The 23,372-nt window shown below is 44.3% G+C and overlaps 10 protein-coding genes across 10 annotated transcripts; 6 read left to right on the top strand and 4 right to left on the bottom strand.

Annotated features, from left to right (window-relative positions):
* Positions 1-5: 5 nt before the first annotated feature.
* BYT42DRAFT_557151 (Chloroperoxidase) lies at positions 6-1,113 on the top strand. Its single transcript, XM_051566858.1, has 3 exons — positions 6-85; positions 170-741; positions 802-1,113. The coding sequence occupies exons 1-3, from the start codon at positions 19-21 to the stop codon at positions 1,030-1,032; spliced, it is 870 nt and encodes a 289-aa protein (XP_051427457.1). The 5' UTR covers positions 6-18; the 3' UTR covers positions 1,033-1,113.
* A 1,817-nt stretch (positions 1,114-2,930) lies between these two features.
* Positions 2,931-4,563, top strand: BYT42DRAFT_543053 (Chloroperoxidase; the record flags this gene model as incomplete). Its single annotated transcript, XM_051565655.1, has 4 exons — positions 2,931-3,017; positions 3,303-3,309; positions 3,683-4,251; positions 4,324-4,563. The coding sequence occupies 4 exons, from the start codon at positions 2,931-2,933 to the stop codon at positions 4,561-4,563; spliced, it is 903 nt and encodes a 300-aa protein (XP_051427456.1).
* Positions 4,564-4,691: 128 nt separating this feature from the next.
* BYT42DRAFT_198159 (kinase-like domain-containing protein) lies at positions 4,692-7,819 on the bottom strand. Its single transcript, XM_051562502.1, has 5 exons — positions 7,287-7,819; positions 7,047-7,149; positions 6,768-6,970; positions 6,483-6,614; positions 4,692-6,375 (listed from the first exon to the last, which is right to left on the bottom strand). Exons 1-5 carry the CDS (start codon positions 7,671-7,673, stop codon positions 4,888-4,890), a joined length of 2,313 nt encoding a protein of 770 aa, XP_051427455.1. The 5' UTR covers positions 7,674-7,819; the 3' UTR covers positions 4,692-4,887.
* A 703-nt stretch (positions 7,820-8,522) lies between these two features.
* Positions 8,523-8,803, bottom strand: BYT42DRAFT_557140 (uncharacterized protein; the record flags this gene model as incomplete). The annotated part of the gene is made up of 2 exons (XM_051566857.1): positions 8,523-8,736; positions 8,792-8,803. Coding segments are annotated over 2 exons (226 nt in total), but the record flags the coding sequence as incomplete, so codon positions are not given.
* A 959-nt stretch (positions 8,804-9,762) lies between these two features.
* BYT42DRAFT_610733 (fungal-specific transcription factor domain-containing protein) lies at positions 9,763-12,699 on the top strand (the record flags this gene model as incomplete). The annotated part of the gene is made up of 7 exons (XM_051571421.1): positions 9,763-10,163; positions 10,255-10,615; positions 10,685-10,696; positions 10,782-10,931; positions 10,991-11,366; positions 11,435-12,157; positions 12,233-12,699. The coding sequence occupies 7 exons, from the start codon at positions 9,763-9,765 to the stop codon at positions 12,697-12,699; spliced, it is 2,490 nt and encodes an 829-aa protein (XP_051427453.1).
* A 941-nt stretch (positions 12,700-13,640) lies between these two features.
* On the top strand, positions 13,641-16,082 carry BYT42DRAFT_197788 (uncharacterized protein). Its single transcript, XM_051562498.1, has 10 exons — positions 13,641-13,977; positions 14,057-14,136; positions 14,200-14,286; positions 14,390-14,424; positions 14,481-14,586; positions 14,649-14,730; positions 14,795-15,012; positions 15,111-15,313; positions 15,379-15,457; positions 15,525-16,082. Exons 1-10 carry the CDS (start codon positions 13,827-13,829, stop codon positions 16,032-16,034), a joined length of 1,551 nt encoding a protein of 516 aa, XP_051427452.1. The 5' UTR covers positions 13,641-13,826; the 3' UTR covers positions 16,035-16,082.
* Positions 16,083-16,972: 890 nt separating this feature from the next.
* Positions 16,973-17,966, top strand: BYT42DRAFT_197884 (uncharacterized protein). Its single transcript, XM_051562499.1, has 3 exons — positions 16,973-17,139; positions 17,223-17,323; positions 17,391-17,966. Exons 2-3 carry the CDS (start codon positions 17,276-17,278, stop codon positions 17,823-17,825), a joined length of 483 nt encoding a protein of 160 aa, XP_051427451.1. The 5' UTR covers positions 16,973-17,139; positions 17,223-17,275; the 3' UTR covers positions 17,826-17,966.
* A 622-nt stretch (positions 17,967-18,588) lies between these two features.
* BYT42DRAFT_602330 (uncharacterized protein) lies at positions 18,589-19,997 on the top strand. Its single transcript, XM_051571048.1, has 4 exons — positions 18,589-19,105; positions 19,206-19,378; positions 19,470-19,590; positions 19,664-19,997. The coding sequence occupies exons 1-4, from the start codon at positions 18,691-18,693 to the stop codon at positions 19,909-19,911; spliced, it is 957 nt and encodes a 318-aa protein (XP_051427450.1). The 5' UTR covers positions 18,589-18,690; the 3' UTR covers positions 19,912-19,997.
* On the bottom strand, positions 19,964-21,453 carry BYT42DRAFT_197968 (uncharacterized protein). Its single transcript, XM_051562500.1, has one exon. It carries the CDS (start codon positions 21,094-21,096, stop codon positions 20,155-20,157), a length of 942 nt encoding a protein of 313 aa, XP_051427449.1. The 5' UTR covers positions 21,097-21,453; the 3' UTR covers positions 19,964-20,154.
* On the bottom strand, positions 21,299-22,958 carry BYT42DRAFT_198023 (ribosomal protein S5 domain 2-type protein). Its single transcript, XM_051562501.1, has 5 exons — positions 22,533-22,958; positions 22,294-22,462; positions 22,017-22,214; positions 21,726-21,881; positions 21,299-21,635 (listed from the first exon to the last, which is right to left on the bottom strand). Exons 1-5 carry the CDS (start codon positions 22,784-22,786, stop codon positions 21,501-21,503), a joined length of 912 nt encoding a protein of 303 aa, XP_051427448.1. The 5' UTR covers positions 22,787-22,958; the 3' UTR covers positions 21,299-21,500.
* Positions 22,959-23,372: the final 414 nt, after the last annotated feature.

Raw genomic sequence — 23,372 nt, 5'->3', positions numbered from 1 at the left:
AAGCTTGCTTTTCTAACCATGACCTCCCCATCCTCACAAGAAACGAGTAATTTGCCTCACTCTTCCACGTCCGGCGGGTTCTTTGGTATCGTATGCAGTCCATTCCCTCCCATCTTGAATCAGCTTATATAACTTGTTTTAAAAAATTTTGGTTGGTGGTCTTACACAGCCAACCTGTTTAGTCGAACCCAGCGATATTCGCCTGAAGAATGGAAAGAATTGCTGAAATCGCATCCTTATGTACCACCGGGCAGCGGGGATGCCCGTTCGCCATGCCCTTTGCTGAACACGTTTGCCAATCATGGAATTTCTATCCCTCGGAATGGACGCAACTTTACCAAGAGACAACTGTATGAACTTTTAATCATTATGGGCGTCAAAAGCATGCTAGCATCGCTGGTTGTGACGTCTGTTTTCGTCATGTACCGTCAGCCTGCACCCAATAGCACGTGGAGGGATTCCTTTCGATCCGCTTCGACGTTAAGTCTTGATAGTCTGGGTATCCACGGTTTGCTCGAACACGATGTATCGCTCACACGCCACGATGCGCAAATCGCGCCATACGATGCGGTCAGCGTCGTACCAGAATTAGTGCAACAAATGGCAACGTTAGCTCAGACATCCCATCTTAACGCAGAAAATATCGTTTTTGATGACGAAAATTATTTTCATCATCGTAAATCCCGATGGCTAACCTGCATCAAGGAAAACCCCTATTTACACTACTCTTTCATACAGCAGGTATGATAAACCCCAATGGACAATGCAACGGAAATGAAGACTCAAGCTAAATATTCATAGTTCCTATCCGCGGCCGAGGCTCACCTTCTTTTACATCTGCTGGGTCGCAATGATCAGATCTCGCTCGATCACATGAATCTGTTTCTCCTCGATGAGCGGTTCCCTGACAACTGGCATCCAATTGACCGGCCTCTCAGTGGATTGTCCGCTATTCGAACCATTATCCGTTATTACCGCCGAGTTCGCCAGACCAATCCCATGCTGGCGGCTTCAAAAGGCACCGAATCATGACTTTTATAAACTCAATACTCGCATATACTGATCATTTTCAAGTAAATAAATACACTTGAAAGGCATTCCGCGAAATCCAAAGACTTGTAATGCTAATGTGAACTATTTCTCACATTTGGTATTTGCAGTATGATATGTACAGTAGCGCATAATTACGCAGTAATGCCTAAAAGTAGGCCAATGACTAATTTAGCGTTAGTTACTCCCTGCCCGCCATAAAACTTGTGGCATATCTTTTTACAAAAAATCACGCATAATTTCTGAAATTCCCCTGGCCCCCCCCCCCCAAAAAAAAAAGAAAAAAATGCACATTTACGGTATATGGCACTAATAACTTCGCATTTGCGGGAGAACCTACTGCTTATTCCAGAAGTCACCATAGGGAATATGAAAATCACATAAAAAAACCGTAAATGAGACATAGACATACTGTAAAAAGTACGTAATTCTCAATTGGACAAGGAGACGAGTCCAATGTGTACTCGGCATCTAAACATATCAAAAGAAGACATCCTGAATGTTCTTGACTGTAAGTACTGTAAAGTGGACCTTACAGAACTTACAAGACTAACCATTGGGAGACGAAACTTGCATGAAGTTACAACCAACAGCGGAGGATCATCACAGTGCCCTGGGACATAGAAAAAAAAAATCTCTGTCTTAATTCTTAATGGCCCATGCAAAACGCATTCTGCTATTGCTTTTTGATAATGTCTCTGTTATTTGACTTTTGGGCATAACAATATAACTTTGAGCTCCACTGATAAGTTTATGTTTACACAAAGCAAACAGGGGCATTCGAGAGCATGGGGTCAAGAAGCTCGATTGGCCATAAACTTGAGAGTTGAACCTTATTCAAGATTTATCGCCATTGGCAAAGGTCCATGTTAATGCAATGATCAATTCATGAAATAGCTTTAAGTTTCCCATATTAAATGCTTGAAACAATTTAGCACGACAAGTCTGGAATAAACTCACTGAGTCCGCCCCACAAAAGCATACAAGCAGCCAATAGTGCCGATGTTGGCAACACACGGTTTTACGTTGACTGTGATAGTTACTCGTCTGTCATTCCACGCCTTTTTTTTATTTTTATTTTTCTATTCTTCAATCATATACACTGATTATTGGATGTAAAAATTTGATGCGTGAAGTATCGATTGTTGGAAGATAAAAGGTCGAGCAAATGCAGATAAGCATACAGGAAGTGGTAAATACTGTTAAATTAAAAATAAGCGTACTGTAATGTTTGCCCATGACACACTGCTCATTTTTTGGCCCCTACCCAAAATTACTAGGTTATCTAATCATAAGTAAAAAAAATAAAAAATAAAAATAAGACACATAAAGTAGTAATAACTGAGTCGAAACTGTAGAGAAATGCGCGTGTGCATGTGGTACAGCAGGTCTCTCACGTTACAGTTTCAGAATGGCCACGACAAATCTTTATCATTGCAACAAGAATATTTTTTATCGAGACGCGCGATTATCGTTGTTTTCTGTGTCTTGACTCCGCTTTAGTGCATTACCTACACCATTACATCAAATAAGTTCATCATTTGATTCATAGATACACACAATGTAATACTCGCACAGTTGCAGTGGATGCTTTGGTGGCAGAAACCTGATGATCGTGATCTGCGACGAGCCGTGTGAAACCTTGTCGTAGGATTAAGAAGGTTGTACTATGGTTTATTTATCTTTCAATTCTAGTCATTGGCATCACCTGTGTCACTGGATTCAGAATGTTGGCCTGTGGCTCGTGTTTAGAACATGTTTATGCAAGAGATTGGTTCCAGTGCATTGACATACAGGTACTTCGGCCACCCACGTAGGGCTAGGCCAATGAGTTCTATTATGCCCAGAACATTCTACGTATTCCGGTCAATCTGCACAAAATGGGTGAAAGCCTTTGCAATGCTTTCTTCAGAAGTAGAATAATGAACGATAGAAAAAGAAGCATTGGCCTATGGGCCATCGCATTGGTAAGTACGTTGCTGGGATTGACCGATACAACATTTCATGTTTAACCGACGGTTTGGTAGACAAAGCTCTAAATAGTGGGCTCGTGCCTCTGCAAAGTAGGGCAGAACATGTTCCAAGGTTGAAAGAACTACTAAAGTTGATCCATTTTCTCGCTTTTTTTTTTTTTGCGTGGCGTCAATACTTCATCATTTGCCCAAGTAGCATAGCAAAAGTGGTGATGATCTGAATTGACACCCACGGTTCCATCGAGATGCCATCACATGTCTGTCTAGCATGCATCATAGTACATTTGTAAGAAAATATAACATGTGCAGTTTCCCTAGAGTGCGACAACATATACGTGAGCATGATGATTGTAAACAGCACCGTTTCTGTATAGGTGGCAGGTCTTCTGAACTTTTTTTTATCCAACAACCGGTAAAAACGAGGCAGCTACTCTTTTGCTTTCCTTTTCCGTTATTGGTTCAACTTAATCTCTTCCGGTTGTCTTTTTTCTGCCATTATGAGCGATCAATTACCACCAGAACAGCCTAACACACCGATTGAGCTTCCTAAAAGAGGCGGCTTCTTTGGTAGCTTTTTCAGATGAAACTGCCCAATCATTCATGTTTGCTGATATGTCTTTTTGTTGCTTTTATATTTTTCCTTTTACATTGTCTGATAGCAAGATTGTTTGGTAAATCGCAGCGATACACACCTGAAGAATGGAGAGAGATCATGAAATCACATCCTTACATTCCCGCAGGAGAAGACGGGGTTCGATCACCGTGTCCAGTGCTGAATACATTTGCCAACCATGGTTTCCTACCGAGAAATGGTCGCAATATTACAAAGAAACAACTCGTAGATTGGTTCAAGATGTTAGGAGTGAAAGAGTCTATGGCAGGACCTTTCGTGAGTGGCGTCTTCTATCTCTATCGTCGCCCTTCAACCCCGCGTTCGTGGAAGAATCCTCTCGGAATGGCTTCTACGATTGACCTCGATTGGCTCGACACTCATGGCTTGATCGAACACGATGTGTCACTTAGTCGAAGAGATGCCAATATCCCGCCTTACGATGCTGTGCACGTCGTGCCAGAATATGTGAATCAAATGGTTCAGATCGCTCAAAAATCTCATCTTGGAATCGAACCCGTGGAATTCGACCTTGCCAACTACTTTGATCACCGGAAACTTCGTTGGCTCACCTGTATCGAAGAAAACCCAAAACTGGACTTTTCATTCGTGCGCCAGGTACGCCGCCTTGTGTGGCATGAGCAAAGAAGAGCCTACTGAACATGTCATGGTAAATCTTGCACACACTAGGTTAGTGCTGCGGCTGAAGCACAAGTATTTCTCCAGACGATAGGACGCAATGACAAGATCCCTATATCACAACTTTGCAGCTTTTTCATGGAAGAAAAAATCCCCGAAGATTGGTATCCGATTGCCAAGCCGATGAGCATCACCAAGTCACAAATCAGCGTTGTGCGATACATCCGAGGTGTAAAGAAGAGCAAGGCGACCCTGGATATGCTGAACGACACAGAAACGGCCGGCGAGTAGAATCCGCCTTTGTCACAAGGTGGATCAACATGAAACCAGTGCGTTAATTAGCCCCAAATTACCCATAAGCAGACTGAATACTGTACTTGATATCATGATATGAGCAAAATATCGTCATTGAATAAGGGTATATTTCATCATACTTTTCAATCCAAACTGTTCAAAAAGAGAGTGCGGAACAAGAAGTTAATTGGGTGGGTTCTTGGGAATTGATAGAGAAAAAAAGCTAGGATAAGGAAAAAAATAAATAATAAGGGTGAAAAAAAAAGGGGGAGATAATGCAAAGTGATGTGATGCCGTGTAAAGAATGAATGACCCTAAGTTCTAATGTACCCGCAACACCTTGATACATTTCAGTGGACCATTTTTATCCAAGTTGGGGCTATTTGTCTTGGTAGGTGGGGCTGGAGCGGATTGACGGCGTGCTTTGAGATCATATTTCGGCAGTGAGGATGGGCTTCCGAAAGTCGATTTGGTCATCGTATGAGGTGATCTTGCTACATCACCCGCGTTTGGTTTCTGCCCCACTGCGTTATTGTTAAAGGACATGGGTCTTCTCTTTTTGACTTGTTTTGTTTTGTCCGCACTTTCTTTTACATTTAACGCGTGTCCCAATCGCCGTTGGGCCATGAGTCGCATGGTATGCATCTTTTTGTCATCGGTGGTTGTTTCAACTGACTCGGAACCGGCGGGACTGTCGCGTGATGTCGATCGATAATCCGATGTACTGATCCCTTTCATTAACCGAGCCGTTCGACTCTCCCCCGTGGAAGGTTTCGGTAATCGTTTCTGTAGCGGCGTGTGAGGGGTGGACGTGGTTCCCGTTTTCGGTTTGACAGAGATGGGTTTTCCTGATTTTTCAGTGACGGTCGCTGACTTAGGGCTGGTTCCAGTGCTCGGTTTCCCTTGGCGAAGGGTCAGTGCACGATCGGATCGTTGGGATGACGGTTTCTCCTTTCTATCGGCGTTGGATTTTGTGCTGTCGGGTGCTCGTTGTCCATTTTCCGTCCGTGGTTTTGCAGGTCGGGTTTGCAACGGCATGGTCCTCGATCGTGTCAATGCCGATTTGGATTCGGTCTGTTTATCGGAAGAAGGACGAACGGATTTGACCTTTCGTATCTGTTTGACGGGGGTCGGGACTGGTTCTTCTTTTTCAATGAGTGGCTCGGCGGTGGGGAGGGTCAACATGGGAAGACGTGAGCCTTGATTACGGTTAGCTTCAGACATGGATTGACGTTTGCGAAGGACATTGGCCACTTTTTGTTGAGAAGGGATGGCTGCAGCTTCAGTTTCATTTACAATAAAGGACGGCATCGGTAAACGGCATCGATGTGACGAGGCTGCAGAATGGAGCAAAGATCTGGGTAATTTTCGGGTATACATGCCTGCAGGGGTTGCTTTTCCCTTTTTGATCGGATTGGTTGGTCGTATCGGTGGCGGAGGTGAAAGTGAAGGGGGTCTTTCGACCACATCGGACAAAGCCAAATGCGATAGCGAAGGTTTGGTGTAGGGTGTTTGCTTGGGCGGTGGTGACGAGGTCTTTTGTGGTGCCTGTTTCGGTTGCGATGGTGGCGGAGTTTCCAAAGATGTTGGTATCCCAATGTCGAAATCATGCAATGCTTCCAAGGCTCGTAATTTTTTGAGGGCATTCATCATAGCGTCATCTGCGGCGTCATGATGAATATCGTGATGGTCATGCTTTTCTGATAATATATCAGATTGATCGGATCCAGACGTTGAACAAGTAAAATCGTGATCCAATCGTGTCGCAGGAAAGAGTGGTTCGGGTTCATAATCACGTAAAAATGGATGCTAGAGGAAATAAATAAATAAATAAAAAAAGCCAGAGGAAGAGAGATTAACTCATCAAATCGTCTGTGTCTCGTGAGAGTTGATTGGATGAGGCAAAAGATGCGAACCTGCAGAACGTCGTCGGCAGATATTCTTGCACGTGGATCGGGCTCTAAACATCGATCTAAAAGGTCTTTTAAACGTGATGGAAGATTGGCGGGATACAACGGTCGGCCATTGTCAAGAATGCGTTGTTTGATCTAATCAAAAGACCAAATGAATTAGCCATGAAACCCTACTACAGAAAAAAAAAAAGGATAGTGACGGAAGAGAAAAAAAAATCAAGAAAGAGGGATTGGGAGTGAGTGTGGGGCGATCGGGGGGTGAGTGTACTTTTTCTTTTTTATATATACCTCCTCTTCCTCTAGTTTTTCATCCTCGTATGGCGCCTTACCCCCATTCAGAATTTCGAGAATGACAATACCCAGCGCCCAAATATCGACTTTTCGGTTCACCACTTTACGCTGCACAAGTTCAGGTGACCAGAACAAAACAACGCCCGCTTCCTCCACACTGGAATCGGCCGTTGCACTAATGGAAACTACCCCAAAATCACCTATATGGACCATTCCAATGAGTTTTGACTAAAATATGAACCCCTCCACCAACCATTCTTCTCTTTTCCATTTTACCGATGACAATGGTATTGCTTGCTTGATCCAGGAAAATATTATCACATTTGATATCACGATGAATGTAGCCGTGGCGATGGATTTCCGCAAGACCTGCCGCGACCTTTCCACAAAAAGCATGACAAGATTCAACAAGAAAAAAGAGCCCCAAAAAATAAAAAAATAAAGTTAGAACAAGGAAAAAAAAAAGGCGGTTTCTGGATGATGAATTTAGATTGAAGGTGACGTTGTGTTACTTACCGAATGAACGATGTGAACCACCTGACCCACGGTAAGGTGGTGGTCAAAAACATATTGTTGCAACGAACCACCTTCACACAGCGGCATCACCAGAAATACGAATTCCTGATGCAAGTAGACGGCGAGTAGTTTAAGGATATTGGGATGAATACACTTGGTCATGGTGTAAATTTCGTTTTCCACCAATTCCTTGGGCATGACAAACATGTCTTCATGATGATATTCTTCTACGAGGTATTTTTTGATGGCGACGAGGCGTCCTGACCGACGTTCTGTGCAGCGGTAAACCCCGCCCTGAGCACTGAACCACGTAGGTTCGGTATCGAGCCCATCGTAAATAAGGCACGGATCGGAATTATGGACAGGAACACCGTTAACGTGCTGCATCAGATGAAGCGGTGAGCAGCAAAAATATAAAAAAAAAAAAGACTGGTGAACCCAAGAGAAAAAGAGAGAAAGAGAAGAAAGGACCACAAGGGATAAAAAGGGGCAACGATGAGTGTGGATAGTCAGATTAAGGTGGGTGCATCTGCAGTGGCTTATGATGCTCCGCTCAAAATTTGCCTTTTATTTCCTGCACTCATTGCCTTTATATTGCATTGGGGGAAAAGGGATATCACAGAAATAAAATAAAAAAATCCACAAGAGTCTTTCTTATTGTTATCCATTGTTCTTTCTCATTAACAAGCCGTACATCCGCTGTGCAATGGATGCCGCCTGCCACCGGAGGCCGCCCTCCTACATTGAGCGACTTTCGTCAGACAAAAAGCCTAACGCATACACGGCATAACCTAGGCGAGAACTCTTGACGGAACTTTGGTATATTAATGACAACCTTATGGCAATACCATGCAACATGATTTGTTTCTGAACACGCGCAAAGCAGCACTGATTGACCCCCGCAGTTCCATCCCGCCCAGGCTATGATCGATCTAGAAAGATGTGTGGTTATGTTGGATATTTAAAAAAAAAATGAGTTAGTAAGCTCTTTGATTGATTCAATTTTCGTTAAGATATTTATCTCTGTTATTTAAGTTTTCGATGGTACTTGATCGCTTGACATGGCTTGGATTATATGACATTGAATTAGTATACGTTCATTACATCATAGCAAAGGAAAAGAAATTGGACTTGCCTTTGAACCAAATGGTGTACCGGAAAAAAAAAAAGGATGAACACCGACCTCTCGATCATATAAAATGAAGAGGATCAAAGGACATAAAAGGTATAACTGACAGAAAACCCAAATTAAATGTCGTATCATCAACCACTTTTCTTCAAAAAGAGCTCTACTCACATTTTGATTCGAAAGACGATGATGCTCTGTTTGACCACAACTGGCGCAAACGGCATCTTGCTGCTGATTGTTTCGTCTAATATCGTGAAAGTGGGCAGCGAGGCATGGTTGGAAGATATATATAAAAAAAAAGGTTGAACAGGTCCTGAGAACCTAGTGTAGATCATGTAAATCGCTAATTTCCCAAAGATTTAATTGTTTAGATTACCTCCCACATCATATATAGTGCTACGATGTGGCCTGAAATGGGAGCACAACGTCATACCAGGTTGGACGAGTCACTTCCGAATTCTATTTGCTGGTGATATCAACGGCATCCTCACCATCTCATCGTTTCCGTCCCGCTATTTTGTGCTTCTTTTTTTGTGCTTCATTTGATTTAGTCGTTTGCAATCTCCGCACACACGTTAGTGTCAGTCAGTATGGAATATCCATGGATACTATAGATATTTTGATGGAATGATGGTTGTACGCTTGTATGAAAAGTAGAGTAGGGTGTTGGTTTCTGTGGAGAAAGGTTTCATTCATCGGGGAAGAATGTGATTCCCGCATTGTGACGGCGTCCTGCAAATTGGGGAATTTTCTTTGCCTCTAGAGAAAAATTCACCCAGAAACCGGCTCTCTGCTTTGACCCCGCTTTTGGGATATGAACTCGTCTTATTTTTCAACCCACACTTTGGCCCATCCACCTCCACCCCCCAACTACGAAGACCTTGCGTCCGACAGTTCCGAGAAAAAACGTTCACGCATCACTCGAGCCTGGTAGAGCAATTTGCTTCTTTTTTCTTTTCGTCCGCTGTTTCAGGCCTAGACCGTACTGACGATTCCCTTTTTGATTAGCGATTTCTGTCGACGGAAGAAAGTTAAATGTTACTTCACCCCCGGTCACGCATGCGCTAATTGTATATCTTACGGTGTGACCTGCGAGTTTAACGATGGGTAAGAGTTTTCTGTTGTGTGAGCACCAATGATTCAAATGTCTGGGTGACTAATCAATTTTTTTTTTTTTTTTTTTTTGCCCTTGTCAAAAAAAAAAGTGCCAAGAAGCGAGGACCACCCAAAGGGTAAACATACTGGAAAAAGTATCTAATACAAAGAGAATAAAATATTTATGAGTATTATAGATACATTGATGCCCTGGAAAAGAGGATTCGCCACATTGAAGATATTCTTACTTCCATGCCGAAAAACGATCATTGTCTTCGTCCCACCCACCGACATGGTCCTGGTCGCACATCCGCAGTGCCATTCGGACTTGATCATCCCAATTTACAATCCCGCAAACGGCCTCAAGGCGCTTCCTCCGACCGCGTACAATATTTAGGCGACCTGTCAAGCTTTCAACTTTTCTCCAACAAAATCCAACTCAAAGGCAACGATCACATTTTATGGAGAGGAAAAGAACATCTCATTACAAAATTTGGCGAACAAGTGGTTCTGCTTGAAGATGAAGCCGCCACCGATCACGGCAAGATCCCAGCTTTATTACCCGAACTTATTCTGCCAAAGACGAGCGTTGAACAGTGGATCTACGATGTCACTGGTCTTGATCGTCATACCAGTGATCAGTTACTAAAAATGTAAGTATTGTATAAGTCAGCATCATGGGCGACATGGCAGCATTTTGACATTTTCGGCATGCTGACGTTTTGACATTCAATCGTTGTTTAGCTATTTTGCCAATATCCATCCCGTGCTTCCCGTCATCAACAAGACCGACTTTCTGAAACAGTACCGTGACCAAGCCGATACGTATCCACCGGCGGACCTTTTAAACGCCATGTTTGGTGCAGCCGCTCGATTCATGGAGTGTGAAGACTTGAATCGGAAAAACAAGTCGTCGGAACGTCCGGAAACTGCATGGGATGTCCCTGTGGGATGGTCCGATCGTTTTTTCGATCGGGCGCAACAGATCATTTGTATGCCGACAGGAACATCCAGTATTGCCAAAGTGCAAGCCATTATTCTGATACACAATCACAGCGGTAACCTGGATTCCAAATCCTCTGCCTGCTGGCTTTTAGGTGGTATGGTAAGTGAATTTTTTGATGGCAATTTTTTATCTGTGGACATCACTAAGGAGAATGTTTCTGTTTGATAGGCGATCCGTTTGGTAGGTGACATGGGAAGAAAAAAAGATGGTTTCTTGCATTACGATCAACATTGGCTGATGATGTGATATGGCGCGGAAATATCAGGCACAAAATTTCGGTTTAAATAGGAATTGCGAACATTGGGATATTCCCGAGAGCGAAAAACAGACAAGAAAAAGAATCTGGTGGTCATTGTTGGTAACGGATCGGTTTCAAGCCGCTTCCCTGGGTCGACCTATTTCTATTCGTGACGAGGTCAGAAAAGAGCATCATTGATATATTATTGGCAACCTTGTTAACCATTTGAAAAACAGGATAACGACATTGGCTATCCGGATGCGACGGCAAGCTGGCAGGAAATTTTGGATGTGCCTGATCCATCTGATGACGATCACAGCGGACCGCGATTTCCATCGGCCATGCGGGGCGTACCCAAGAACCCGGAAGGGCGAGCGGAAATATATCAACTTTTTATTCAACTGGTTAAATTATCGGAGATCCTAGGTCACATCTTGCAAGGCCTGTACACACCGAAAGCGCAAAAATTGAGTTATCAGCAGGGCAGCGATGCCATTGTCACTCGACTCGATCATGAATTGACAGAGTGGCGATTTGGGTTCCCAAAAGCCCTCCAGCAAGCCAATTTCGACGATTTCGATGATACAAAGGGATACCTCGCACCGGTCATAGGTAAACAAGCAACTCGGTATGGATCATCGACAGTACTTTTGAACTGACCTTTTTTACGATTGTGCCAGCCTCCGTTTTGCTGTGTTATTTCAGTTTGCTGATTCTTTTGCATCGTCCGTTTATCGAGCAAGTCAAGCCTGGGAAACCCAAAGCGCGACCGTCTTACTCGTCGTTTCGTATCGGTACCAGTGCAGCCACCCGCGGCATGCGTATTGCTGGACAAATGTCACGGCGAGATTTCCTCATGTTTCCCTATTCATTCAGTTTATATCCCGTTTTACAATGTTGTCTTATTCTCATGTACAACACCAAGAACCCTGATGCTCGTATTTCCGCACCGGCCAAAGACGATCTCGCCAAAGGTCTTACGCTTATCAACAGTCTAAGCACCATGTCCCATACCGCCGAGAAACTCAACGGCCTTCTCACGACCATCATGAGCAATAAGGATGTGGATGTCAGTGTCAAACAAGCGGATGCTGATGCGGACAAGAAAAAGAAAAATCAGCTGGATGGTATCAAGACCAACTTGCCCTCACGTTTGTCGGATGTAGGTCGAGGCACTCCTATAATAAGCATGCAATCGTCCCCGAAAGAGGTGCACGCCACCACTACTCCCACCAGCAGCGCCGGCGCGACTGCCACCGCTACCGCGACTCGGTCCAATGATGTCTCGGCAACCAACAGCCCCAAGGAACATCATCCTTACGCTTTGAACCTTACCATGGACTCGTTCTTGTTCCAAAAACCCATGGTCGATAACGTCATTCCTCAATTAATGGATTTTACCGGTAAGTCGATTTTCGTTCTCTTTTCCCATCTTTGTAGGTCACGGCATGGAACTGACAGAGCGGTCGTGTTCATAGGGGCCATGGGGTCTTCGCCGTCGCCGACGTTAAATTCCAGCGAAGCATTCACACTGAAACAGTTTGGATTCACGACACCGGGCGATCCCAGTCAATTAGATTACACAATGCAAGATGTGTCCCTATTTTCAGGGATGGAAGCACTGCCACCGATGCCTATTTATGGACAACCGAATAGTTCGGGGGATTATCCTCTGAACATTGCGCAACCGTCTATGAACTTGACCCAAATGATGTCTGATCCGATGCCGTCTTCGGGTGCGAGCGCTTCAGCTGCACCAGCGACGGTGAGTGCAGTGTCGGGTGTGCCCATGGCATCCACAAGTATGCCACAGGATGCGACCACCATCTTCCGAAATAATCCTAATAATCCATTCTGGGGTATCCCTTCGTCCATGGATTGGACAGAGTGGAACGAATGGAATCAACGCACCCAAGGCTCCGCCGCCTGGCAACCGCTTACCTAATCCTAGAAACACCTTCGTTAGTATATATATTCTCTTCTTTGTATTATATTTTTTTTCCTCGTTACTATTATTGTTGCTTTTTACATTTTCAAAGAAAAGCCTATCACCACCTGCCTGATCTAAGCACGTGATTGATTTTTTTCGGTGTCGATTGTTCGGCATCGATTTCGGTGTGTGACACAGTGGTTCAACTTAAAAAAAAAGTCAGAAAAAAAGAAGTCGCATTGATATCATTTGGCGCTTATTCTTTCATTCGTCACTTGTGTGCAGACTGCGGATGTGTTTCCAATGTCTGAAAGTCAAACCATCTTCTATCCGAGGCAGGTGAGTGTCGCCTTTTTGGGTCATGAAGCTGGATACAACTGCGTGACGCTTAGTCTCTTTCGACTGGTTGTTAATGACGAGTTGATTCAACAGCGTCGGATACGTCATGTCCACTCTTTGGCTGGTCGGAATATTGTTTGGTGCGGCCATGTTCACGGAACACCGTCTCCAGAGACTCGAGACGAGCATGGAGCTTCATCTCACTTGACCAAAGGGATCCATAGCGGCCACACCACGACCGCTCTCAGTCCCGCCATGGCATCGGCTTACAGTTTAACTTCCAGTGCCACCACGAGTCCCGCATCGTCTCGAGCGGCGTCGCCGCCTCCGCCGTTATCCAATGTCGGAGTGTTATCGGCGGCAGGTAAAAAACAGAGTGGGCATCGACGCACCGGCTCTTTTCCTCACGAGTTGCCGTCGACGGCGTCATCGGAACCGGCTCTTTTCAGCGACTGGCATACACGCAACTACGAAACGTTGATGAAACGTTCCGAGAGTACGACATCGATGCAATCCTTTGGAAGTACCACCGTCGAAGACTCCTCCATCACGAAAAGTGCTTACAAAGCAAAAAAGAAATCGTCATCGCAGCCACCGCGTCGACGCACATCGACCAAATCCAACTGCCATGATGAACCCGGTCTTTTGGATGCTTATGTGACACTGCATTTATACGCGGACAGTCCCCCTTTTTACACCTCCGAAATTATTCCTAATACCGTCAATCCTACGTTTCGTGCTGTCGATATTTCACAATGCATTGACTGGTACGATGCAGTTCAAACCGACGTGGTGGCCCGATTATGGGCTCGATTATCGGTACCCGAATCCGCGGCCATGGCAGGCCAAACCGGCCGTTTACATCAGCATTCACCTCTGCAATCGCAAGAAGAGTACCACATACTAATCGAATGGCAAATCGAACTGAATGCATTAGCTTACCTTGGGAAAAATGTACGTGGCATCTCTTGGCACAAACGTCAAAAATGGTATTTTTCTTTGGCTAATGGACGAGGGTTGATCTTACAGCTAGCCGATACGCATTACCTGTATCCATCAAATACCCTCATCTTGGAACTAGATGATGGCTTTTACACTGCTCCAGATATTGTGGTAAGAGTATACCTGGGCAAACCCAACACAGAGTTGTCTGAATCAAGTATGAACTCCACAAAGATGAAGTGCAAGCGCAGCAGTACCGCACTGGACCTTGCTCTGGAATCAGAAACAGCCAGCGTGGATACAGAACACTCCATTTCTCGGGTAAGCAATACCGTGGCAACACACCACAAAATGAAAGACCGTTGCTCATCCTGGAGAAAAAAAAAAAAACACAAATTGTGAAACTGATACCTTATGAATCTAGGCGAAAAAGTCTTATACTTATCATCACATCATGAAGTAAGTGGCTGTGACTCGTGTGAAGGATGAAACTTCAACTGATCATTCTCGACAAGATTAAATACACTTAAAGATTGCATCTTTGATACCCAAAAGTCGACAGACGAAATACAGCATACTATTAATGATATTCTTGAAACAGACCGTGAACGATTTCGCTTGGTATGGGGAAGAAAACTGGGCTGATTGACGTGGATGCACATGAACTAAACGTAAATTGAAAGGGGCGAGAACGAAGGCAGCGACAAACCAAACTGAAAGAGTTGCAAGCACTGGTGGAATCGGAACACAAAGAGTTGGCCCAAGGTACGTTTTATTCGAATTTTCCAAATCGACTGCTGCTGAGACAGGTACAAAATGCATATCACAGAAAAACAGCATGTGGCGGAATTACGGAAGCGGATCAGAGTTCATCATCAGCTTTTGAAAGAGGGTATACAACGGCACGATGCTGGCGCAGAGTATCTGCAGGAAAATGAAGTGGTATTGGAAGGCAATGTCAAGATGCATCAGAAGCTATTTCACATGCTGGATCGTCGAAAGAAGGAACTTATTGCCGACTTGTTTTCGATCTATCCTATTGAACAGGTAAGCGGACTGCACCGATTTTTGCGTGTGTTGTCAGTATTCGTATATATTTTTGGTTGATTATGTACAAATCCAAGTCCTATGATGACATCCACCAGTTTTGCATCCGTGGTGTCCATCTCCCCAACTCGGTGTATACTGGATGTGATGAGGAATCCATTGCCATTGCTTTGGGATTCACGGCTCATCTGGTTTCCATGCTTGCATACTATCTGGCCATTCCGCTTCGGTATCCCATCACCCCCATGGGTTCCCGTGCTACCATTGATGATCCGGTGTCCCTCATTGGCAGCTCAAAAACGTAAGCTCATCGACCAAGTAAAAGAAGAATTGTTTTGGTTTTATTCATGTGTTTGATCGCTGTAGGTTTCCTCTTTATTCCAAAGGTGTCGACCGATATCGGTTTGAATTTGGAGTATTTTTGTTGAACAAGGATATTGAACAGGTCAGCTTGGTATATGCATATCGTGCCGGTATCAAGGAGTGCTACTGATACCTTTTTTTTTAAACAGTTAATGAATGCTTATGGCCTTATTGTCATGGATCTCCGCCATACATTGCCTAATATACATTATTTTATCCAAGCTGTGCTGACGACGTCGATTCACTCGGGTCCCAGCTCCATTTCCGTCCTTTCCATTTCCACCTACGCCAACGGCGACAGTAATGATCCTCACTCACCGTTATCGATGAAAAGGCCAACGTCACGTCATTTCGACGATTACGCATTACCGTGCGATCAAGTAAACCATCTCACATTGCAACCGACCGTTCACCAACCCGTACCTCAACCTTCTCCTTCCGTATCCATGACTCCTACCATTTCGCAATCTCCCAAACTGTCGGGTTCTTTCAATGCCAATGCTTTTCTCAGTATGACCCAACCGATGGCTGCGCCGGCCATCTTGGATACGGTGACCACGTCCAGCTGTAAATTCAAATCCAAGCATGGCCAAACCATTCACGACACACCACGACCTCACGTAGAAGATTTTGGGCAGTCTGACCGATCTATATCCTGACGCTGAACCATTTTTTTACATAAAGACTAACTTTTTGAAAGATTTTGGTGTGTGTGTATCCAACATGTAAAAGAGCGGAAGAAAGAGATATATTACAAAAATTTGGGATTGTTATTGATAAGACTGACGAACGGATACAAAGACATGGTGGGCATTGAAAGCAAAAATCTCGAGTGATAATAATCCCAAGGATGCAACTGCATAGAGAATCCATCCTGTGTAATCCCAGCATACACTAGGACTGGAATAACACTGTATCGGTCAACAACAAACTAGAGCGCGTTTGGTGAACATGGTGGGGCTTGTTGCATAATGATCTGCTCGAATGGCAAGGGTTCATTGGAGCACCGTGCTGAGATTAGAAATTAGCCACACCTTTCTTGAATGTCACTACTCTGTGATACAATACGACATACGGGTCTTGCCATGCACAATCATCAGAAAAGTAAAGAATCTGCGACATTTTCTCCTGATCAGGTAACTTGTTGCCAATGAATGGTCTCAAATGAGTCTGAAGTTTGACGTGGAATTTATCAGAAACAGTTCGATGAGTCGAGTTATACCAGTGAGGGTACGCATATTGAGTGCATTCAAGCTCGGGTTCCCGGTTTAAAATCACACGGCATGACATGACATGATATGATACTCTAGGACTGAAAAAGTCGACCCGAAATTGGGACATGGATCTGGCCATGCGATTGGCCAATGCGGAGAGCATGCCGTTGCTAAGTCGAACATCCGCCAGCGATGAGCACAAGGGTTACAGGTAATAGCTGCGGCCGAGTCGGGCATGTCGTTTGCAAAAAGTAGCAAAGCAACCGAGCGCAGAGTTGACATTCTATCCTTCTTTCTCCAGCTTCAAAGACCCTGCTTTTCAACGTATGGTGTGGGATCAGATATCAAAAAAGGTGACGATAGATGAATAAGCAGTATAAGAGCTCCACCGAACGAACGACAATGGCTAAATAATTCCATTAGGTCCGTGAGATTACGGATATCAACAATCCCAAAGAGTGGGAGACAGTGGTGGGACTGAATCGTAAATTACGTGAAGGAGTGTTTGCGTCTGGATGGAGCGAAGGCGATCTTGATTTTGCAGTATCAGGTAAAAAAAAAAAAATTCCCAGGGATCAGAAGACACACAAAGATTCTTTTATTTTTATTGATGGGAAAAAAACAATTGCACAGTCTTTGAAAGATCGATTATCTGTAGTTTGCGAGCGCGTGACTACAACGAATTGATGAAAAGCTTGAACGGTTTGGTCAATGATCTGTACGCAGCGCACAAGGTAAGCCAAAAAGTTCGGTATTTTTATCAACTGATTTGGGGAAATTAACCCATCCAAAACATGACAGGAATACGTCAATTCTTATTATACCACTCTCCATATTCTCTTTACCGCTTGCTATATGCGGCAACTACGACCAGCCATTGATCGCATGACCACGCTAAAACAGGACGCTGAAGGGCGGTTTGCGAAAAATGTCACCAATAGTATGATTCACAAGAATGGACCCCAATTCTTTCGGCTTTATCGAGAAACACCTTATGAATCTTATCGCATTATCATGGCCCACTACACAGACGTCATGCGGAATTATGTCATTAGAGTCCTCCGTACTTCGTATATGTCCGTGCCTATGGATTTAGCACTAGAATGGCTCGATATCGACGAGGATGAACAAGTCATTGTGAGTTTCAACGGAGTATTCCAGCCTAGCTGTATAGAGAAGGTAGACCAACGGATCATTCATTTTCAACGGCGCAATAAAAAGAGATCGACGGTGTGATTGGTCAAAGGCTATTTGGAAAACAAACAACCAATATGGAATGCATCCGTTATCGGGCAACTCCTATCAATCCATCCATCGCACACGCCATGTGACCCTTATAAGAGACAAATGGTGCGGTGCATTCACACTGTTTAAACTTTACTGTGCGTTTATCTCTTTTCTTTTGTAGTTTCTCTTTCTCTTTACATCAAAATCATAATTCATTGATTCATTGCTCCTCAACTGTATAATGCCAGGCCCCGCTCAACATTTCATGACACTCGGTGCGGTGGGTGCCGCTGGTGCCGCTGCCTATGTCACCAATAAGAAATTTTCACACAACGGAAACCAACCGTTACGACGACTCTCACACACCGATGAACCCTATCTCACAGAGGTAAAGCACAAAAGAAATTGTTCGTTTAAATGCATGCAAGATTTTTATCAATTTTTTATTACTTCTCCTTTTGCTCTTGCTCTTGACTGGTTCTCTTGCTTTGTATGATCAGATCGAAAATAGGCCTCATCAAACATCACCATGGAGACAACGCAGTGACAATGGATCTTTGGACGACAAGCAACAAGCTCCGCGGTCACCTACCGATACGCATCTTCTGATGTTTGTGCTCGGAAAAGACTGAAATCAGCATCTCGTTGTTTGAACCATTTCGTGGTCATGATCCCCTTTCCCCTTTTTCTTCATGTAGATATGTCAAAAAAAAGTTTATATTGCTTAGTTCTGTATATTACGCTGATCGAATACATTCGGTTTTTCTTTTCAACAGCAGTCCATTTTTTTTTCGGTTTTTTCCATGGCAGCCTATCGTTCATTGAAAACAATAGATTCCGATGACAACGCTTTGCCGTTGACTAAGCAACCGTAATGAAACTTCTGCACCGATTCCCCGAGGAAGAATATGCCCAATTTGGTCATTACCTCGAGCAATATCAACCTCACACATCGGCGTTACTAGGCTGGTTCTTATGTAGCGGCTATGCACAAGTGGACCGTATCGGACGAGCCAAAATCTACACTTCGCATGCGCAACCATTCAATACCCCTGATTCCGTAGTGTGGATTGTCGACAGCCGTCATCGTCTAAGAGTATTTGTGACCAGCGAAATCATCCTCAATGATGCCCCGATGACTGCCACGGCAAAGGAGCATGCCGTCACCAAAGAATGGAAAGGCGGCGACCATGCCTGGTTTGAAGATGCTGAACATGAAGCTTTGTATCGCCGCAGCGAAGCATTGTTGGAGCCAATCTTGCGCTCCTTCATGGAAACTCATCCTGAAAGTAAGTTGACTGTGGGAAGAAAAAAAACACAAATAAAAAAAAAGGTGGGCCATGTTTTTCTATATATGGGTATTAACAAAGGCGTGTGTGCGTGGAACAGTCTTATTCCATGGTCTATCCGTCTTGTGGGGTCCTACAGTGCATCGGGTTGCCAATGTCCAGTTTGACGGTCCCTGTCGACGGTTTGTTCACCCGATTTCAGCCTTTAATGAGATTGCACAATATGATGGTTCCTATCAAATGCGCAAACTCACTGTGGATAATGTGGACCAAGTAAGTGATTCCCCGCCTTTTTTTCTTTGGATCCTTCCTTTATGAGGTAAAACGTCGCACTGACCTCTTTTTTTCTCTCTGTCTTGAATAGGTGATTAAGCACAACAAAATAGCTTATGAGCGAGAATATGTGGCCGATTGTCTTCAGTTTTCCAGTACTCTGTGGACTTCCGACGAGGCGCCTGTTGCCTGGGCCATGACACATCGTGATTGTAAGTGAAAAGCGTATGATGAATACATGGTGATGATATATACCTGACAATGATTTTTGATGTGGATACATAGTGTGTATAGGGGCGTTGTTTGTGCGCCCTGAATACAGACGACAAGGCTTAGCGGCTCTTATTGTGGCCGATTTATGCCATCAACATGCCAAGTTTTTCGAGAAACATGGTCTGAATCCAAATTTGGAGCATTATGCACAAGCCGTGGTTGAGTGTGACAATGGTCCAAGTGCTGCTATGTTTACACGACTGGGATGGCAAACCGTGGGACCTGGATTAACATGGATCTTTTGTTCCAAACCTAACTAGAGTCACGACATATAGAAACCGCATCTAGATGGTAGAGTTACATTTATACATGACACTTTTTATGTGAAAAAAACTCAATTGTATCTACACGATTTGTACAGTATAGTAAACAAGGCAGAGAAGAAGAAAAAAAAAAACCAAGTAGCGTTGATATGATACAAATAAGGTTTAGTGTGATATTATCATGCAAGCCGTATTGGTATGCAATCCATCGTAAAGTTGCAGCGTTTCTTCACTGGCGTGTTACGGGTTGATCGTAATGGGGCTGGTTGGGAAGTTTTCTTGTGGCAAACTGTTTTGATCGTCAAAGGGGTTTACGAGATCGCCAGTGGTGGTTCGATTGGCTTGAACGGCGTCTTCAAGCACACGTTGGCTGTGAGGCTCAGTGGCGCGAATGGAAGGAATAAAAGTACCATACAGACCGAGTCGCACTGCATGAAAGAGGTACATGGCGTCACGTTCCGTGTGACTTAGCCTGGACTCATTATCTATGCATTGAGCCAAGATTCCCCGCGCTTTCAAAACCACTTCCGTCTCATCCGCAAGGCCACAACTTGCCAGTGCCCAACGCACAGCAAACCCGGTTTCCAAATCCCCCGGTATTGAATCTTGTTGTATCACCGCTTGACGCACAGGATCGTTGCTGGACAATACAAAGCGGATATAGTTGAGAGTATAGAGTCGGTCAATGATGATTTGCCACAGGTTCTCTTTAGAATGATCGTGGCTGAAAGAGGACGACGAGTGAGCACTGGATGGGGTGATAGGGGAGGCCGGAGGTGTATTTAGTGATGTTGAATGAGGCGTTGCCCATTGGCGTTTGGATTGCCAATGGTGACCGCCCAAGGATTGCTTTAAGCGCGCAGCCATGAATAAGGCTCGGTTTTGACACCGTTTGTCGTTGAAGAAGAAACAGTCAAATACATCGGCGTATTGTCCATGTTGAGCTTCTTTGGAGATGATACGCAAGGTATCGACAAAACTGTGGCCTTGATTCTCGTGCAAATCATCATTGATTTCGTCATAGTTCTGTTCGTCGTCATCCTCGTCTTGTTCGTGTTCCTGCATGGAAAATTCTGTACTACAAGGACTGATGGGCTCCTCGGTCGGTACAGGTTGATGATCTAATCGTTTCGGCAGTCGAAGCGATTTGATTTTGCGTATCCTTGCTGATAATGAAGGCATTTGTAATGACGGGAAGAAGGGAAAAAAAAACTGTGGAGAAAATCAAAAAAGAAACGTCAAAGTGAAAAAAGTTTTATAATAATGAAAGGAAAAAAGGGAAATCACACAAATTGGGGAAGAAAACTCCGTCAGAATCGGGTAAAAAATCCCTCCACGCCTAAATATTTCTCTGTTTCTCTGTCATCATGTCTCCCGGCGTGGATTCAAAGTTCGGGAAATGAAAAACAAGGCCCTTTTTTCGTATGAATAAGCGTTTGACCGGGTGAGTGGTTTTTACATGTGCATGACGTCAATAACTTCTTTTTGTGCTTATGGCTAGAGGATGAATGGAGAATGGAATGAACCAATAGGAAAAATAAATGTGAAAATGCATACAATTAAAAGAAAAAATGGCCTCATGATCATTAGATGACAGCAGCAAAGAAGCCAAGCTTTTCCACCGGCTCGCCTCGTCGTCGCTTGTCTTGGACAGCCTGATCTTCCTCTATGAGTTTGGCATCCAACTGTTGTATCAACGACTTGCCCAACATCGTGGCGGTCTAATAATAGGAACAGATGGTCAGAAGAAAAAGGAAATCGTCTTGGCGAGGAAACCGGGCAACATGGAAAACGTTTCCTGCGATGCATACCTGAATCATTTCAGTCAGGAGACTGGGATCGATACTTCCGCGAGCACCTTTTTGCACCCCGCAGATGTGTCCGTCCTTGTTGACACCGACCGTCAAAGTTACTTGGGAACATAATTCTTCCAGCACTGTGGGGTCAATGATGTATCGGTCACTAATCTATCATTTGGGTTTTCCTTGTCAGTCTCTATGTGTCATCCTTTCCGCACTCACCCCTCCAAAAAGAAGAAAGCGCCAAGACAAACAACCTCACATGCTCTCTATGCGTCAATCCAAGATATGATGTAAAATTACCTTGTATAGAGTCACGGCAATAGGTAATCGATCCCAGTCTTGAATAGCTTCCGCGTCTTCCACATCATCCACCACTTCAAATTCATATTCTCCCTCGCCCAGATCCTGAATCTCGGTTTTGGGAATTCGGGTATTGAACAAGGCTGCACGCGTCGTCATCACAATGCAGTCCAGTAAATTGCCAGCACAATCCATCACCTATTAACCAATTTCGCGATTCAGTCGGTCATTCAGCTACTGAAAGCATGGTTGAGGTAAATCCAAGAAAGGTACGTACCATGGCATCCACGTAAAGCACCCAACAGGATTGGCCGGGAATAAGGCACAGTTTTTCCAAATTGATACCGCTCTGCGGTCCATTCAAAAGACGGTCTAATGCTACCGTCAAGGTATTATTGAGATCGTCAGCACCACGACCTTCAAATTGTTGTGACGCGCTTGGTGAACTGTACAAGGCCGCATTGTGTGAATAAAGAAATTGGCTTTTGTTGATTCTTTTTTTTTTTTTTTTTTTACCATTCCACATTGCAAATGATTCTGCCTTGATTGGGTTGGCCCTGTTCGATATCGCCGATTTCGGCCTTGACGCCGACCAGGACGTCGCTATCACCTAAACGGCAACGAGCACTGCCGCTGGTTTGTGATAAGATGCCGGTTTCGAGAATCATGTGACGCATTTCTAATCGGCCTCGACCGTCGGCACGACAATCTTGTTCAATGCCTTGTTCAATGTAACTCTTTTCGGCGGGGGAAATAAGCGGTGCAGGCATGATTAAGTAAAAAAATCCCCTGTTAGAACAATGGAGGGATATTCAAGCAGCAGCAACTATTACCCTTTCCAAAGCCAAAGGCGGATAGGACTGCGTATGTGTTGAATGTGTGGCTTAGATCCCCATGATGGTTGGCGGAGTGTCAAAATATGTGAAAGCTCATCTGATCGTGTCGCCCGTCCGCATTGTAAGAAATGCGGGTCTTTTTTTTTTTCACACTCGAACCTTTTTTTTCCTTCTCGCTTCGTCTTTTTATTTGGGTTTCGTCCAACTTTTTCTAACCATCTTATTAAACTTCTTTTTCATCTCTCTAAAAAAAAAACGCAAAAGCTTCTTTATTATTAGATGATGCCTCTTTCCGATAATGAAATATGCGACGAAAAAGCGTTTTTGCGTAGTCGACTTTCACACATGAACCGGTCATTAAATTCCAGTCCGAAACGAGAAAAACCGAGACGAGAAAGCAGCAGTTACAGTACCAAGTCGCCCGAGCCGGTCGCGTCCAATCAAGTCTCCAGCGCGATATCATGGCCTATCCTTCTCGCCATTATACCCACCTTGGGCACCTTTTTTGCCGGCAGCGCAG

Source organism: Radiomyces spectabilis, assembly GCF_025331425.1.
Source record: "Radiomyces spectabilis strain NRRL 2753 chromosome Unknown BYT42scaffold_2, whole genome shotgun sequence".
NCBI classification, from domain to species: Eukaryota; Fungi; Mucoromycota; class Mucoromycetes; order Mucorales; family Radiomycetaceae; genus Radiomyces; species Radiomyces spectabilis.
Note: the sequence above shows the minus strand (reverse complement) of the source record. Positions and strands in the feature narration are given on the sequence as shown.